Source organism: Hipposideros armiger, unplaced genomic scaffold (assembly GCF_001890085.2).
Source record: "Hipposideros armiger isolate ML-2016 unplaced genomic scaffold, ASM189008v1 scaffold_303, whole genome shotgun sequence".
Taxonomy (NCBI): Eukaryota; Metazoa; Chordata; class Mammalia; order Chiroptera; family Hipposideridae; genus Hipposideros; species Hipposideros armiger.
This window is the reverse complement of record NW_017731653.1, coordinates 1,719,276-1,737,335: the sequence shown is the minus strand read 5'-3', so window position 1 is coordinate 1,737,335 and position 18,060 is coordinate 1,719,276. Positions and strand designations below refer to the sequence as shown.

The following is an 18,060-nucleotide window of genomic DNA, read 5'->3' as shown; positions in this document are numbered from 1 at the left end:
TGAAGACAACTACTTGACTTGGAGCTGATGGGTCCTGGAAAAACACACTGTTCCCCAATAAAATTAAAAAAAAAAAAAAACCATTAGCCTACAAGAATGGCTTGGACACAGTTTCCATCAATACATTTCTTTTAAGGACTTAATATGAACCAAAGGCTGTAAAGCACACTCTCTTCAGCCCAAGGGCTGATAATAAAATTTATAAAAAAATTTTAAAAATTAAAAACTTGAAAATCATATTTACAAATTATTTATGTAAAAATAAAATGTCTCCTTTCTGGGCTGGCCGAGTGGTGCATTGGTTAAAAGTTCCCTTGGGAGCGCGAGATCTGAGCAGCAGGGCCGCTGGTTCAGATTCCACATGGGTCAGTGACACTGCCCTCTACAGCTAAGACGGTGAACAACAGCTCTACCTGGAGCTGGGCTGCCGTGAGTCACCGGCGACGGCATAGGCTACAGTGAGGCTGCAGTGGGCTGCTGTAAGCTACCGTGAATGGCAGGCAGCCAGCGTGAGCTGCCAGCAGCGTGAGCCACCATGAGCAGCCATCCAATGCCCGGCGACCAATCTGCCTCACCCAGGAAGAGCGCAATGATCACAAAACCAACATGGGCCACTGAAGCGGCATCCCCCAATTCCCCAATGCTGTTCCCTTCCCCCAACTCCCCAATAAAAATCTTTAAAAAAAAAAAAGTCTCCCTTCCATGATCCTTTTCACTAAAGCCACATTCAGGTCTGCTCTCTGGATAAAGTCTCCTAAGTCACATCTAGGCTCTCTGTAAACCACAGAAATGTTCCCCAAAATCCCAATATTTCAGCACCCATACTGATCTCCCAGACTGCCTCCTATACCTTGAACAGTACAAAAATTTTTGTCATATCACATTTTTACTACTTGGTTTTAAAAAATAACACCAGATCTACTTGTAGTGTCATCACCTTCCTTTTTTTTCCCCCCCTATCTAACCTTCAAAGGCCACAAGTCCCTTTTCTCCATAAAGTCTTCCCAGGTCACTTTGGGCTCCATTGATTTCTTCCTAATATGAATTTACAGTCTCAACCACTTCTTTGGCATCTGTTATACTGCTATTTAACCTTTCATCCACTTTGAGGCCTGTTTGCCTAACCACTTTAGGCAAAGAACTACTGCCTATACCTTTTATTTGTATCACGGTTACCAGAACAAAGGCTCTCACAATATATGTTTGGGTTTCCACTACCAAGTTAGAACTCCAGCCCCCTTTACTTCTCCAACTCCTTCCATTGAGCTCTCTCCTTAACTCTAAAACTCCCTTTTAATCCGACTATGGCATCCATCCTACCAAGCATTCTAAGATACTATGATTGACTTTTGCATTTTGAGATTCTACAACACGTGCTAAACAGAAACAACCAGATTCCTGTCGTCAGTGAGTGGTTTTGTTTTGTTATTGCTTTTTTTTGGGGGGGGGGGTTGTTTTGGTTTTGTTTCGCTGTTCTGACTGCTTATCTCCTTTACAGCTTTCTTCTTCCCTTCCCTCAAAATCTCAAGTACCTTTCTATGTGGACAACTGCCACAAACAAGGCTTCTTTCCAACCAGCACCTGACTTTTAATTGGTCCCATTCCCTCCTCCAGGGCCCATTTCTAAGCACCCATTCTCTTTTCTAAGATGGCTGCCACGAAGCTCAGGGAAGGCAGTGCGCGTTCCACCCACGCAGGGGCACTATCACTCTGGAGTCCAGAGGCAGACAAGCTAAAAGATGGGTGGTGGGGAAGCAATGAGCTAAAAGTGGTTGGGCGGGAGCGGTGACCTGAAGAATGGGAAGGGCCAGAGCAGGGAGCGCCCTGAACACTCCGCTCAGCACCCGGCACACGCGAGAACCCAGACCTACGTCACAGGAAGTGGGGGCCCCACCCCCTAACGGAGAGAGCCGGAAGTGAGCGTTGCTAGAGCGCGGTTGTGGAGCAGAGGCTACCGTCGGCAGAGTGTGTCGCGGCTGAGGTAGGAAGGGCGTCCATTCCCTGGCTTGGCGCCTCCAAACAACTCGCCTTTAGTGTGCTGGGATACCTTCACCATCTAATAGCTTCTTTTTTCGGCCCACAGCCTTTGGCCGAGTGGGTTTTCAGTGCAGCTGTTTTGGCTACCGGTGGTTCCCTCACCGCTTCGTCCCCTCGAGGGCCTCCTTAGTCTACATTCAAGTTAACCACTTTCCCACCTCTACCTGTATAGTCCCGTTGCTTAAATCTACTCTGAATGCTGTGTTTAAAGGAAGAAAAAATATTTTACTGAGCCCCCAGCTGTGTTTAACTAGTTGCTTCAGATTTCATCAGCCACCAAATCCCCACAGCTTTGTGTAATTTGTCCATTTCACCACGTCTAGTACTAGGGAAAAGGTAAAGATCACCTGTTAACAGTTCTTTGTGAAAAATATTTAAGTGGACAAGGCTGAATAATAAAACTATTGATTCCATTGCCCTTTTGTCAACCGAAATTGGCCTTTATGCCCCCAAAGGATAGGGTGGCATCCTACAAGTTGCTGAATTTAGTGCTGATCACTTTTCTAAATGCCTTAAAATCAAGGAACTTAATACTTGGTTTTTCCTTAAAACCTCTTCTATTTTTATTGAAAAAGCATAAAGTAACTATGTATAAGTAAAACATAATAAAAGGAAAGTCAGAATTTCTGAATCCAGACATGAAAAATATTTTTTTAACGACAGTTTCTCTAGTGATTGTAATTAACAAATAGGTTCTACAGCAAATTACTAAACTAGAGTTCCAGCTGATCACTTGTATTTCCTATCATGGATTCCAAGGCTGCTTATGTCATAGAATGGAGGGGAAGGGGTGTGGAATTGTATGAGAGTCCAAAGGAGAGCTTGCTCTAGAGACAAAGGCTGTAAAATCTAGCCAATTTGCAGACGTTTCTTATGGATCTGGTTTTATATAAATTTAGTTTTTTCTTATAATGATGTTTATTTAATCACAGTGCTCAATAGGGGGATCTGCAGTAGAAGAGGATTCAAACTACAAAACCATTTCTTTTAATCCACATTTCTGTTACAGATTTGTTCGTTTAAGACTGTGTTATCCATAAAATGGGCAGTTCTTAAATCCTAACGTTCAGCAGTTTTCCCTCAATACATAGAGGGAATGAGCGTTAACTGGAGGGATTAAGTAACCAAATCTGTTCATTTTTGCATAGGAGATTGGAGACAAAGAGAAGGTGAAGCATCACTGGAAAATATGGAGCATTTCCTGACCATGTTCAAGAAAAGTCATAGAAATAGTAAACTAAAGTGTCTTTGGACTTATTGGATGGATTAAGTGTATATAGTTTCTGTCCTAGGCTTCCAGAATTCCCAGGTCCCAGAGGGGAGCAAGACAGGCAACCTGCCCATCCTGTTTTTTATTAAGAGCTTGAGAGGAGAGCTTTAAAATCGTACCCTATTTCTATGTTTATCTTGAAGTTTAAATAGTATTCTTGTGGTCTTGCCCTCGCTAATATTAAATAACATCAAGCTCTAATACATGGTAAAGAGCGACCAGCCATTGTAATGGCACTTAAAATAGACTGACATTTTATCACCTCAGTACAGTTTAAATTAGTAGTCATATTTGGTTTTTCTTAACTATTGGATTGTCAGAAACATCATGACATATTTTTTCTCTGTTTTTCATTGCAAAAATGCGTCATGACTTTTCCAACAACCCAGTATTTATGAGCCCTAGAATTTATTCCAAGAGTGTGAATTAGGCAATGATTTGAAATGCTTCAAAGTAGTAAGGAATGCTTTAAAGAGGGAAAAATGTTTGGGGGAGGGGGACACTAGGGTTTCTTATATCGAACTTGGATAGCTTCGATTCCAGTTTAACTCCATCTCTTAGTGCCACCCTTTGGTACATTTCATTTCTAATTCCCTGAATCGTTGCTTTTTTTTTCCCTCCAGCACTTGGATTCGGCTCCTTCATTTCCAACATGGAAGAAACTTACCGTATGTACTTCTTATTGCTTTTAGAATATAAGTTAAATTACATACATATAGTTTTATGTCTGACAAGATTTTTAATGTGTGGAAAATGTTCATATTTCTCCTAAACCTGCTGAGGAGAAAAGGTCTGTCTGGTAGCAATGTAGAGAAGTGCCAAAATTGGAAATAAGACACTTGAAATTTAAATAGTTAAAGAGGTATAAAAAGTTATTAAGCTTTGAAAAGGCTGCAGTTGGGACACCTATGTTAAAATATATTTTTATTAAATAAAGCGTTTTAATTTCTCAGGACTTCAGTTTCTCCTGTTAATGACACAGGTATAGTAACCTGTTTTCTGTCTATTTTGAGGAATAATATGGTATACTTAAATTTGTTGATGTACATTGAGTTTTTAGGATTAAAGAAATCCTAGGAACGATCTTATCCCTCAAGTGATTTAGGAACCTTAGATGGCCCAAGAAATCAAAAGGGAGCCAGCACTAGAATCATACAAGTGTAGAACCAAAAGAAACCTGAAAAATCATTTCATCTAACACTCAAATTTTACACCTGAGAAAACAGAACCTAGATTAATTGATTTGCCCAATGTTCCATAGTTAGATAGGGACAGAGTGAGAACCAGAGTCTTATATATTTTTATTTGTAGTTCCCTACTTGATACCACAAGGTATTATGATTTCTAGGCCCTGACCAAGTTTGAGAAACGTCCAAGCCAATGAGTGGATGAAACTTGTCAACAGGTCCTACTTTGTTTCCTACTTTGCTGTCTTGTTCAGAATCTCTTTATAATTCGTAATAAGTTCCAACCAAAGGATATTTTAGTCCCATTCTGCCTTCAAGGAAGAGTCCAATAAAATCTTCATCACCAACATATAGAAACTACATGGAAATAGTCTTTATTTTACAGAATTGTACGCTTGAAACCTATGTAACCTTACTAACCATTGCCACCCCAATAAACTTTAATTAAAAATATATATATATCTGGGTCGGCCAAGTGGCGCGTTGGTTAGGAGCTAGCTTGGGATGACAGGGGTCCCCGGTTCGGATCCCACATATGAGGGCCAGTGACACTGCCCTCTACAGCTAAGATGCTGAACAACAGCTCAACCTGGAGCTGGGCTGCCGGGAGTCGCTGGCAACCGCGTAGGCTGCAGCCCCTGTGGCAGTGGGTTGCCATGGGCTACTGTGTGTAGCCAGCAGCCGCAGTGAGCGGCTGTCCAGAAGCCGGCGACTGATCTGCCTCGCCTGGGAAGAGCGCAATGATGGTGCCAACTTGGGCCAGTGAAGCAATGTCCCCCACAACTAGACTGAAGAACAAAACGATGGCAGCTTGTCTGTTCCTCTCCCCGCAATTTCCCGGTGCTGTTCCAATTCCCCAATAAAAAAAATCTTGGGGGAGAAAAAAATTAAAAATATATATATATATATATATCTTTTTATATCTTTATAAAAAGATATATATATATATCTACAACAAATGTTCTCAAACTTTAGCATGCAGCAGAATCATCTGAGGGGCTTATTAAAACACAGGTTGCTAGACCCCACCCACAGAATTTCTGATTCAGAAGGTCTGAGACCCAAGAATTTGCATTTCTAACATGTTATCAGGCGATGCTGCTGGTCTGAGGACCACACTTTGAGAATCGTTGATCTGGAAGGCTGATTCTCCTTAAGCCTCCTTAGGGCTCCCTCCCTACCTCCTTAATTTTTCTTAAAATATTTTAATTAAAATCTGAAATTTCATGTAAGATAGATTTTATTCATTCATTCACTCATTCATTCATTGGAAGCTTACAACTCTATTAAATTAGAAAGCAACCTCTCCCCTTTGTCTCATTCTTAGCTACTTTTTTCAGCCATAATTATTTTTAGAAAAGTATCATCTGGGAGTGTGTTAGAAATGCACAATCTCAGGCCCCACCTCAAACCTGCTGAATGAGAGTCTGCATTTTAATATAATCCCCAAGTGATTTAACACCTGGGGATCATTTTAAAGTTTGAAAAAGGATGCTTTAGAATATACTTGACCTTCTTCCCAAATTGACTTAAAATCCTAACCTTAGTCTGATAGATTCCTGAAGATCTCCAGCTTCTGTCTTTGGGCTATACCTCTTAGCTGATGATACTTTCATCAGGTCTAGTTCCTTATTTTCATAAAGTTTCCCCCCATTTCTCATCATGAGTTCTAGGCCCTACCCAAGTGTAAGGAACATCTGAGCCTGTTCTCTGAGAGGAAGCTTGTCCACAGGGCCTATATTTTGTTTTCCAAATTAAGTTACATTCCCAGAAAGCCAGATAAAATTTTTGCCAAGCCGTTTGATAGTATTTATTATAACATTAAATGTACAGATACTTCAATGTAGCATTCTTCGGTATCTGCCAAAGACAAATACTCATATAATGCACAAAGAAGTATATACTATATTGTTAGTCACACTTTGTATATCATAGTAAACCGGATGTCCATTAGTAAGGGAAATGATTAAGAATCTATGGTACATCCATTTGCAGCAATGAAATATTCTTTATATATACTGACATAGAAGTAGCTCCAGGACATATTAAGTAATAAAGAAAAGCGAATAACAAAATACAATAGGTAAAGGAAATCCCATCACATACTACAGTATGGAGGAACCTTGAGGACATTATGCTAAGTAAAATAAGTCAGTCACAAAAAGACAAACACTGTATGATTTCACTGTATGATGAAGCATCTAGACTAGTAAAACTCAGAAACAAAAAGAATAGTGGTTGCTGTGGGTTGGGTGGAGGAGGGAATGGGGAGTTCTTTAATGGATATAGAGTTTCAGTTTTTCAAGATGAAAAATTTGTGGAGATTGGCTGCACAACATTGTGAATATTCTTAACATGACTGCACTGTACACTTAAAAATGGTTAAGATGGTAAATTTTATGTTGTATATATTTTATCACCAAAAAAATTTTCAATCTCAAAAAACAGGTTAGAGCTGACTTAAGTGACCAGAGACCAAAAATTAAAGCATTATGATAGTAAGTTATCATTATCAACTCTGATGTATGCCACTGTATGAGCAGTACAATGTATATGAATCATAAGGCACGTCCAATCTGTCAGCTGTTGAGATGGCCCAACATTTGCTAGTGATGGAATGGATTAAATGAAAGGAAACTAATAAGAATTTTATCTGTAAAGTCCTAAAGCTTCAGAAATATGAAAAGATTGCTGGTCAGGATGAGCCTGGTTGGCATAATAAGCATGCCTGTCCTCTAAGATTTTTCCTCCCTATTCATTCTGTCCTTCAAGTCACCTTTCTGGCTCATTTGCATCACGATCATGGTTAGCAATTTATTCCATGTTTACCACTCTTCCAGTGAAACTGTCTGTTTCAATTCCCCTCTGGCTTCTGATTTTCATGGCAGTCTCCTGGTTTATAAGCTTCTTATCAAATGTGAATTGTTTATCTTATTTCACTTTTATCATTGCCTTTAGTGGGGCAAGAGCATTTTATTAGGTAGCCTCTTTTCCTCAGAATGTGCTTAACCATTTAATTTCCTATTCTTAACCAGGTTTGTTAGAATTTGGGGCTCAGCCTGGGCACCTTGTAAAGCCTACGGGCGATTTTACACATTTAGAGAAACTTCTCTGAGAGGCATGTTCAGAGAAATTTCCATAGTTCCAAACTATGAAAATGACCCCTGAAAATATAGTCTTCTAAGGGTAGTTTTAAATAGCATAATATAGGTTAGGGGCTTTCTTGTACACAGCAGCTTCATATGTCTGCAGTTGTCTTAACCTCAGGAGGTTCTGTTTCTGCAGATGATTCTGTTTTTTAATCTGGCTCATTTGATGATCACTAGGTTAAAGAATTCTGATTTTTTTCTCATCTATGTGTCAAAATATGAAAAGTAAAACCACCTATCTGATAAAGGCATTGGTTTCACTTGAGAGGTAACTGAAGTAACCAAGATCAGGAGCTACTTATAGTAGTAAGTTAAAGCAGACACATGAAAAAGAAATCATCTATCAACTAATATTTCTTAAGCTTCAGAGAACATATAACTGATATAGAGCAGTGCTTACTATCTCTTTTCATGTCATGGCATATGAATAAATATACAGGGATGCTGGGAAGGGGATTAACTACCCTCAACTTGCCCTAGGACTGGCACACGTGCAGAGGACCCTGCATCAATATATTGGCACACCATCTATTCCATTCTTCAGCATACTGGTTGGGAAGCTTTGGTTGGGCTAGCTAGAATAGGAATTACCCTGAATTAGCATTTTTAGAAAAGGAAAAAAGGATGTGATTTCGTTTAACTTTTTGTTTTACACTAAGGGTAACCAACAATGAAAACAACAATATTTAAGTACAACCAAATATGAACTAAGTCCTCATCTCAAGATTGATGGTTTTGCTGGACTTATTAAGATTTGGTGATAACAGTTTTATCGTTCCAGGGTTACATTTTCATTTTCAAATATTTAGTCACCCTTTTTTAAAAAATTCCAAGTTGTTGTCAGACTGTCTTGTTCTATTCTTACAGATTCTGTTGGAAAATACAATGTGCCTAAAATGCTGTAGTTTTACAAGGTCCTGTTAAGCTTTATACTTATCCTGTTTCTCTCTCTTTCAGTCGATTCACTGGACCCTGAAAAGCTAATACAATGCCCCTATGATAAAAACCACCAGATCAGGGCCTGCAGGTTTCCTTATCATCTTATCAAGTGCAGAAAGGTAGGGTATTATTTTCATAATATGCCCTTTAATGCTGTTCTGAATTCGTCTAAAAGGCCAGATTTTATAAATATCAAATAATTTTAACATAAATGATTTAATTGAATGCCAGAATTGTTTTTGGAATCTACCTTTGAATATACCAATATTTATAGAAAAGAGCTTGTTTATTTCTTGGATACATAAGTTTTTTCTTGTTTTGGCTTTTTCCCCTAACTAGTGACAAAGCACCCTTTATAAACAACTTCTCTGGAGTCTTCTCACCCTTTGTAAAACAGAGGAAACACTAATTTTTGCTAGCAAAGAGAAATCCCTCTTGCTTTGTGAATTTGGTGTGTTCATCATCCTGATAAGGATTGAGTGCTATATATAATACATTGATTTCTGATTTTTTTTTTGTTTAGAAATTTTAGAGAAGTTGAACAGCTAGAGGTTATCCCAAGTAAAGATTATTCCTAATAATAAATGTTCCTCCAAATTTCAAGAGTAAGCATTTTTTGGGGGGAAAAAAACAACTCATCAGAGTTTTTTTTCTGGTGCTCTTTTGTAGACTTAGCTGATAAAAACTGCTTTAATGCTGGTATATTAACTGAGGCACTTTGAAAAGATGATTAGAGTGCAGATGTCAGATACAGAGGCCAAAATTCTGCCAGGATTTATGCTGGGAAAACAATTTTAGAATTTAATCCAAACTACGTACTATTTATGTGTGTATTAACATCCTTGAAAGGATTTTTCTCTTACAATCCTGGAGACATGATTATAATGTCATTTTTTATTATTTCTCCAGCTCTTTTTAATCTTTTGAGCAAAAAACCGCTTAAGGTTAAATTTGGACAATATCGGTCAGAAGAAACCACCACAACTTCCTCCCCTAGACTCTCAAATATGTCAGCAATAAAGGTTGGGAAAGGGAGCCACGCAGTAAAAAGACGTTGTCATAACCCCCCTCTTGTAATGCTCTTAATCTTTGCATTGGGATGCCTGACAACCCTTATGAAAATCGTGGAGATAAACGCCCACAGAATTTTCCCCACCTTCTGTTTTTTTTCAAGCCTTCTCCCCATTTCACATTATTTTTACTTTTTTGAGTATCATTTGTGACATATCTTTTGCTTCTCCTAAATAAATTTCTTAATTGCTCATATATTTTCCATAGGATTTGGGTGATAGTGAACACTTTGTTTTGTTTTAAAATAAGGAACTTGGTCAGCAGAGTAGTCTATCATTTGTGCTTTTCCTTAGTGAAAGAGCTGAAATAAAGGTCAAATTGTTCAGAGCCTCACTTCAGGCATCATTACTTTCAATAAGTGTTCCTGTGTTAATCCAAAAAAATCATTGGTTGCCTCTTCTGCAGCTCCCTTCCAGCAGCTATTTTCAAGCCTATTGTATTGCAATAGCAGGGGCACTCCTGCAGTGCAGACTAAGAGTGTGTTTTAGTGTTACTGTTCATCCTGAATATCAGCTTTCAAAGACATCCAGAGAGCTCTACCATTACAGGCTGTGCCACCTGAATCTTGTGACCCTGAAGAACAGGGAGAGAAAATACTGTTCAAATACCCAATCCTAAATCTGCTGTTTACCTCCATTAAGATGCTTTAACCCCCCAATACCTGTGTGTCAGTCTCGATAATCATAACAAAGAGGCTTATGTTACGATGGTTTTGAGGTCCTGTATGGTCTGTATGAGTGACAAATAATTCCCTTAATTTTCTACTATGAGTTTACCAATCACAGTTAAGGCAGAAGTGTTTTGAGAGAGTTTAGGGGAGCCATTTATAGAATAAAGCTGAGCCACACGCCCCTTGAACTTTTAAGAGATCCAAAGAATTGACAGACCCCTTAATTTTTGTTCCACAGAATCATCCTGATGTTGCAAATAAATTGGCTACTTGTCCTTTCAATGCGCGCCACCAGGTTCCTCGGGCTGAAATCAGTCATCATATCTCAAGCTGTGATGATAAAAGTTGTATAGAGCAAGATGTTGGTAAGACTGACCAGCTAAAATGTTTCAGGGCTAGAAGTTAGCTCCTTTAAATTTGTATTATGTTACATTGTCACCTTGATTTTTGTCTTTCATCATTTAAGAAGAGCAGTACTTTTCAGCAGTGGAAGGTTGTCAGGTTTGTCAGACTGCTTTCTCGTCTGCACAACCTGATTCATTTTACTAATAATTCATCTAAATATAAAAATCCTTTTCTTACCATAAATATAGGAAACATCTCTGTTTCTGCTTCTCTTTCTCGTCCTCTGCCAGCAAGGGGATAAGACCATTCTACTTATCTTTCATACCATCCATTTTTCAGAAACAAAGACCCGTTAGGCTACCCTGCCACCTCTTTAGCCACTAATCCCTTTAAATATAATAACTTGGCAACGTCCCGTTTTGATGTTAGAATCTGTTGTCTTGCAGTCAACCAAACCAGGAACCTTGGACAAGAGACTCTGACTGAGAGCACATGGCAGTGCCCTCCTTGTGATGAAGACTGGGATAAAGGTGAAGTGCCTCTCCATTTTTTTCTTCACAATGTCTAAATCTCGAGTCATTTGCTTTAGATAGAAGGAAAATTTTCCTTTTTTATGAACATACGTACCATGTTGTTTGGAATGCTTTATTATTTTTATTGGGCCCCAAAACGAGCACATTTGTATCGCTGTGCAGACACGTGGAACAGCCTATCCCTCTTGATTGGAAAAAGCACTTCTTTACATCTGTTTTTTTCCATAAATTGTGTTGTACCATCTGTGTTTGGCTGTTACTAGGCACGTTTATTATTATTTATGTCGCTCATGTTTATATTCTTCAATTAAATTCCTGCTACTGTGTCACTTAGGCAGGGTACTTGATCAATTTTTACTTGCTTCTCTAAACTTAGGTGTATTATTTTCCATCTTACAAATTCAGCTAACATGAACTGGTATCTTGTACCACAAACTATATTTTTCTTCCTTTGGCAGATTTGTGGGAACAGACCAGCACCCCATTTGTCTGGGGCACAGCCAACTACTGTGGCAAAAACAGGTAAATGAAATGGTCTCATTCCCAGCCAGCACTGCCTCCCAAAATCAGTGTGCTTTGTTACCAAAAGAAGCCACCAAAGCATGAATTTACTTTTTTCTTTGATGATGTAACTTGGTGGTAACTTAGTCTAGATATTGTTTTGGTGAACTTTTTTCTTCTTTCTTCCTTGATTCATCAAAAAGGTCACATGCTTTGTGTTAATCACTGTGGGAACACAAAAATAGTAGCTTCTAAAAGTACAGCTTAGGGCATATGGTGAATGGTATTGTAATAGCTATGTACGGTGTCAGAGGGGTGGTAGACCTGGGAGGGTTATCACTTTGTGAGGAGTATAAATGTCTAATCATTATGTTATTGTGTTCACCTGAATTAATTTTTTTTAATTTTTTTTTAAAAATGCTTGTAGTTTAGCAGGGCAGACAGTGGTGCCAGACATTCTTTTGTCTCAGTTGTTTTTTTTTGCTAGGTTCACATTATTTTGATGCTTTGAAAAAAATTCTCCAGCTATACCACATGGATCATTTTTACTCTCAGTAACTAGTATCTAAGGAAAAAGTAACCTTAAAAGTTTTTTATTTGAATCCAGAATACCTATTGGGTAGGGAAGAAAAATGCATCTCTTCATTCCCACTGAGTTTGTATCTGATTTTTAAATCTATAAGATATCTCATTATTACTTAATCTTCAGACCTTAGAAGATCAAGTTTCAGACCGAAATGAGAATATTTCTGAGTTAGAAAATGAAGGAATGAGATGCTGGACTTCATTTTTTTTCCCCAAATAGAAAGCTTAACAATTTTTATTTCTTAGCTCCTGAGGTCAGTTAGTAATTGTAAATGTACCTTATTTTGTGTGTGCACTAAGATAGAAAAACTTAAAGATGAATTCCATTTGGTACAATTTTAATTTTGCCTCAACTCTAAGAGATTTGTTGCCTTTGGTTTGATTGTCTTGACATTTTATTTTATCTCTTATGTTTATTGAGTGAGTTGATGAGCCTGTCATACAACTGAACAGTAGATGGCATTGCTGTTTATCTCAATTTCTGGAAAATGAAAAGGCTTAGACCCATCTTAATGCCTGCACAGAACAGTGAGCTTTCCAGAGAAATAGTAATCATTCTCATTGCAAGAATGTTTTGATAGAAATGTGTTTACATTTCAGAATGTAGGTTTTTGTTTTCCCTCAAATTACAAAAACAATACACTTGATTGTCTTGTGTGTGCCTGCCTGAAGAATACAGATATGCTGGCATAGTTGAATTCATCTTTCTTTTTGCAGCCCTGCAAGCAACATAGTCATGGAACATAAGAGTAATCTGGCTTCAGGCATGCGCGTTCCCAAGTCTCTGCCATATGTTCTGCCATGGAAAAACAGTAAGTGAAATGAGGCAACATGCTTTTATTCTTTTCTTTGTACTAATAAACAGTCTTGATTATTCGAAGACGTGTAGTCTAATACCATGCACTGTCATAACCCAGAGAGAGTGAGTACCTCCTTAAATTTGCACCCTAAGCACCTCGCTCACTTTACCATAGCCCTGGCCCTGATTAGTAACAGGAACATACAAGATCACAGAAACCAAAAGAATATTTTCAAGATGGTGTTACCACTGACATTAAATATGATGAGTAAATTTGGGGGGGACCAATAAAAAGGCTATTGATTTTGGCTAGGAGGAAGTCATCCCTGACTTTCAAGGCATAATATCAATAGGGAATTGGGATTAGGAATCGGATTGCAGGGGGCTAAAAGGAAATGTGTAGAGAAAAAATGAAAGTATGAGTCATAATAACCAGCATAAGAAGACTATTTAGGTGTCTTCCCTAGACATCAAGAGACCATGCTGAGCAAACAGATACTAAATTTGTATCATACCACCCTAGTAAAGAAATTCCAACATATGGAGCACCCAAGATATCGTCATTTTTATTTAATATAAATTTTCTTTTCCTAATGTTGCCCCAAATTCAGATTCCCTTAGTTTAAGCCTTTGCTACTGTTTGAGTTAATTTTTAGGTGGCTAGAGGATTCCCTTTTAAAATGTTCCCTTTGGATACTTGCATTTCCCAACAAATGAGATCACCAAATCATAGCCAGAAGGCTTTGATAGGCAAAGAACTATTTTCTTTTCCCATGCTCTTGGGTAGAATCCAATCACTAATTTTAAATTCTTCTACTTTTATATTGTAATTCATTATGCCCCAGAATAAGTCATTTGTGTTTAGTAAGAATAGGGGATGGAGTGAATTTCAATTGACATGATATATTTATTTTGAAATATTTCTACTCTGTAGATGGAAATGCACAGTAACTGAATATCTCATCAAGTAAGTGTTTCAGTTTTATTTCACTGTCTCTTCAGATGGTAGCAAGATTTAACTGGACATAAAGCAATTTGGGTCCAATTTTCTTTCAGATTATGGTAACAAATTAAAGCTTTGTGTGTGCCTATGTTTTTTAAGTATATAGCTTATATTATGGCTTTACACACTAATGAATAGGCATTTACTGGTTAAATTAGAATTCAGTTAACATGCCAAGTTGCTTTCCCTAATGTTAGTACACATTGCCTTTTTCCTTCTTTTTTTTTTTTTTATCAAAGTTATATTCTAGATCTATCATGCCTCTTTAATGGACTGAGATTAATCAGACAACTGTGCTTCACTGCTCTGCAATTCTTTCCCTGTGCATACTTCTGATGAGTTTAGCACTCATCAGAAAATACATACTCTTTTTAATGAGCACTTAAAAGTTTGAGGTCTCTAAGAGTCATGCACTGTTGATCTTATCTGAACAACACAAAATGTGAACAACACAGAACCTCACAAAATCTATATGAAGAGACCAAAATCTTTCACTTTTCACAGACAAAGCCTTTCCTTGAGGTTACCCTGTGTACACATAGCAGAGCCAAGTCTGATGCTTCAAATGCTATCTTGGCTGAGGTTGCCCAACCACATGGCTCCTGGCAAAAGGGACATTATAAAGACCGGAAACGGGATTATAGCCCACTGCCTTGCAGATAGTAGGCCCTCAGTGAATATTTCTTGAATGAATAATTGGCCTGTTGCCTTCCAGTTCACTCACTTCCTCTGGACAGTGAAGCAGATGGATCTTCTGTGAGTTAAGGTTCATTTTGTACCAAAACTGATGCTGCTTCTGGTGAGAAGTAGAAAAGAGATTCTAAAAGCGAACTCCCCTTAGCTATGGACAATAATATCTGTTAGTTGCTTCTAGGTGCCAGTCATTTTTCTTGGTAGGTTCTGATGTCAAACTGTTAAATACACCTGGAAGTCAGAAAATTGCATTTGACCCCAGAAGGGAAAGACACACAATAGCACTGGGGTGTGTCAGGAAAACACACACACATCTGGACAAATGGTGAACTTTGAATCCTTCTCTGACACACTGTACAAAATACTTGGTGCTCATATAGCATGGATCGCTATCTAGAGTAAAAATGTCTACTCTAAGACAAAAGCCTAGGAAAACTTCTATCTCTCTCACTTAAGGCAAGACACTCCTCTCCTTTGAAACTTAACTCTTTGCTCTTAAACTCCTTATATGCTAAAAATGTATTTTTCTGTGTAACCCCTGAGGAATCAGGAAAAAAAATTATCCTAGGTTAGATAAGAATCCTTAAATAGCCGCAGACCTTCTTGTCCTCTGAATAAAAATAAATCATCATTTTTTGAATGCCTATTGTTGTAGAATTCTCTAGCTTCTTTGAAAGGACACAAAAGAAATAGAAGACATGACTTATTCCCTTAAGGAACTTAAGTATGAGTTGGGAGTTTTGAATGCACATGTGTGAAAAGGGTTTGTTCACTTTGCACTCAATGCTTTGTCCCATTTGTGTTTTTATCAACAACTCAACTTTTTACTAGATAAGTGCCTCAAAAGCAGGTAATATATTAATTTTTGTTCTCATATACATTGTAACAGCTCAAAAAATATTATTGAATTAATGAGTAGTAGAGTGAGAAGAGAAAAAGATCAATATAAGTTAATTGGAATTAATCCAGAATTGTCTGTGGGAGTCAATTGCCTGGATAGTCGATTCTAATTTTCTCCTCACTCATGAAACCGTTGACACAAGGAGTGTACATTGATCTCTGTACAGAATACTTTTACTTCAATTAACAAATTTCTGTGTGCTTAGTGGTACTTAAGAGCTAAAGGTCAGAAGATACTTGGTGTTCTGCCATTAACTACAGCAACTTCCTCCAGCAGGCCGAGAGATTTTAATTGGGTTGTAGTTGTGTGGCCTATTGTCATATATAGTTGGTGCTTTCATCATTGAAAGGAACTAAAAACTCTTTTTTTTTTTTCTCATTTCCTTACAGATGCCTGACCCCAGAAGACTCTTGTTTCTTCCTGCGACCAGTGGGTTCTTCATTTTACTTCTAATTATAGAAAGATAAACTGTCTGTGACTTTCAAACTGACAAGTACCTTTTTATTCTCGCCCATTTTGAGTCCTCATTTGACGCAAGAAAGAACCCTCATACTTAGAAGAACTGTTTCAAATAAAGCATTGATGTAAATAGCTTCCCCAAGATATATTACATCCCACTCCACATTAATGAAACATAATTATTTAAAGTAATCTTAAAGAGTCCAGCTAAACAAAGCAGTCAAGAAATTTGGGTTGGAAAAAGTAACTGTGTATTTGTGTTCTCTAACACACATGGACCAAATTCTTTTAAGCATTAGTAGGAATGGGCCTTTTCTGATTGATGCGTCTGTTTATCCAGAGTCTCCAAGATATTGATAGCATTTATATAGCAAAATACCCCATTCCTGTTTAGAATCTTAAGGATATCTTGCTCCCTGAATATTTCCAACCTAGGGTAGGTTTCTTTTATTTATTTTATCTCTCCCACACTCCAGCTAGAAATTATACTAGCTATCAAACTAGGTGTGGATTATGTAGGAGTGAAGATTGGCAAGGAGGGGAGGAACCAGTATACATGTGGAAAAGAGATAGGCTTTCCACCTGTGTATGCAATTTGATTAAGCTGCAAAGCTTCAATGTGTGAGGGCCCTGCTGACTACCATGGGATATGTGTATAATAAGTTAGATTTTGAAACATCTAAAGCCCTTGCTATCCTAGCATCTTTTTGGCCCTTACAAGGAGACTTCATAATCTTCCCCAGACCAGTTTTGTGTGTGTGTGGATTATTTTTTGTGTGGTGGTTTTCCAGTTTGGTTTGGTTTGATTTTAAAACTGGCATGGGGAACGATTTGGAATCTGGTATAGATAGGAATTTGGATGAAGCATGCTGACAAATAATTCCAAAAATGATCTCTCTAACATTGTTTGTGGGTAACAGATAAGGTGGAGTGGGGTTTTGTGAAATGCCTCCATCCATGAGTTTTACACAAAACAGGATTCCCTGATGAAGCAGGCTATCTGTTTATTTAGTTCCAATCTCTTAAAATAGGTTCAAGATAAGCCCCAGTACAATAGTATTTCTGCTGCTTAGCTGTGTAATCTTAAGTGAATAACGAGACCGTTTCTTCTGGAGAGGGTGGTAACGTATTGAGGAGGGGGAAGAAATACCCTTTATGCCCCTGATTCTGGTCACTTATGTTTGTGTATCAACACCTCACAAAAATTTTATTTAAATCGTCTTATTATTGGAAAATACAAAACCCCTTTGAGTTCATTTGTTTGGGTGATGACAGAAGAAAACTATCATCTGGTATGGTACGCATATAAGCCAGAACCCCTACCTAGTTTAGGAAAAACAAGCAGGGGCATGAGTCTCATTACAAAGAATTAGCTGCATGAATACAACTTATCAAAGGAATTAAACAATATTTTTTTAAATGTGTTTTTTAAATATCTAAAGAGGCGAGATGGGCTAACATCTATCATTTATGAGAAACAAATGAAGAATCTTACTTTGTTTTCTTAGGAAGACACCTCTTTGCTCATGACTACTAAAATTTAATCACAAAGCATCTGACCTTTTGGAGTGTGAGTAGCACGCACCTAAGGAGAATGCCTGCCTGTGTTAGCTCACAAAATGCACAATCCTGTTGTTTCTTTAGTCAACTAATGATTAAAACAGCCAGTTGGTCTGATCCAAGCTTTCAGAGACTACTTGGGATTTTTATTGGGCCTAGGATTCACTACTCTGGACTTTGTTTCCTAAAGATTTTTAGAGATTCCCAAAAACTAGAACAAAGAACTGACTATCTCTGTCAGAAGCTGGAAGGAGAAGCTTACTTACCTTTGAGACCCTCTTTTTCAGAGCATTACCCTCCCTTTGGTGTATGAACAGTGGAAGTGAAACAGTTGAATATTCTACCTTAATTTCAGTTA

General features: G+C 37.9%; 1 protein-coding gene across 2 annotated transcripts; it reads left to right on the top strand.

The window, feature by feature from the left end:
* Window positions 1-1,918: 1,918 nt before the first annotated feature.
* GTSF1 (gametocyte specific factor 1) lies at window positions 1,919-17,569 on the top strand. 2 transcript variants are annotated; one of them, XM_019659655.1, is made up of 9 exons: window positions 1,919-1,981; window positions 3,931-3,975; window positions 8,601-8,701; window positions 10,562-10,688; window positions 11,115-11,198; window positions 11,660-11,723; window positions 13,005-13,099; window positions 14,021-14,053; window positions 16,073-16,278. In XM_019659655.1, exons 2-8 carry the CDS (start codon window positions 3,960-3,962, stop codon window positions 14,035-14,037), a joined length of 504 nt encoding a protein of 167 aa, XP_019515200.1. In that variant the 5' UTR covers window positions 1,919-1,981; window positions 3,931-3,959; the 3' UTR covers window positions 14,038-14,053; window positions 16,073-16,278. The 2 variants fall into 2 exon arrangements, with proteins under 2 accessions (XP_019515200.1, XP_019515201.1); XM_019659656.1 differs by lacking the exon at window positions 14,021-14,053 and having other exon boundaries at window positions 16,073-17,569.
* Window positions 17,570-18,060: the final 491 nt, after the last annotated feature.

Coding starts and splice junctions, on each gene's coding strand:
- GTSF1 (XM_019659655.1), top strand. Junction 10,689..11,114: donor TTGTATAGAGCAAGATGTTG/GTAAGACTGACC, acceptor GTTGTCTTGCAG/TCAACCAAACCAGGAACCTT. Junction 11,724..13,004: donor AACTACTGTGGCAAAAACAG/GTAAATGAAATG, acceptor TTCTTTTTGCAG/CCCTGCAAGCAACATAGTCA.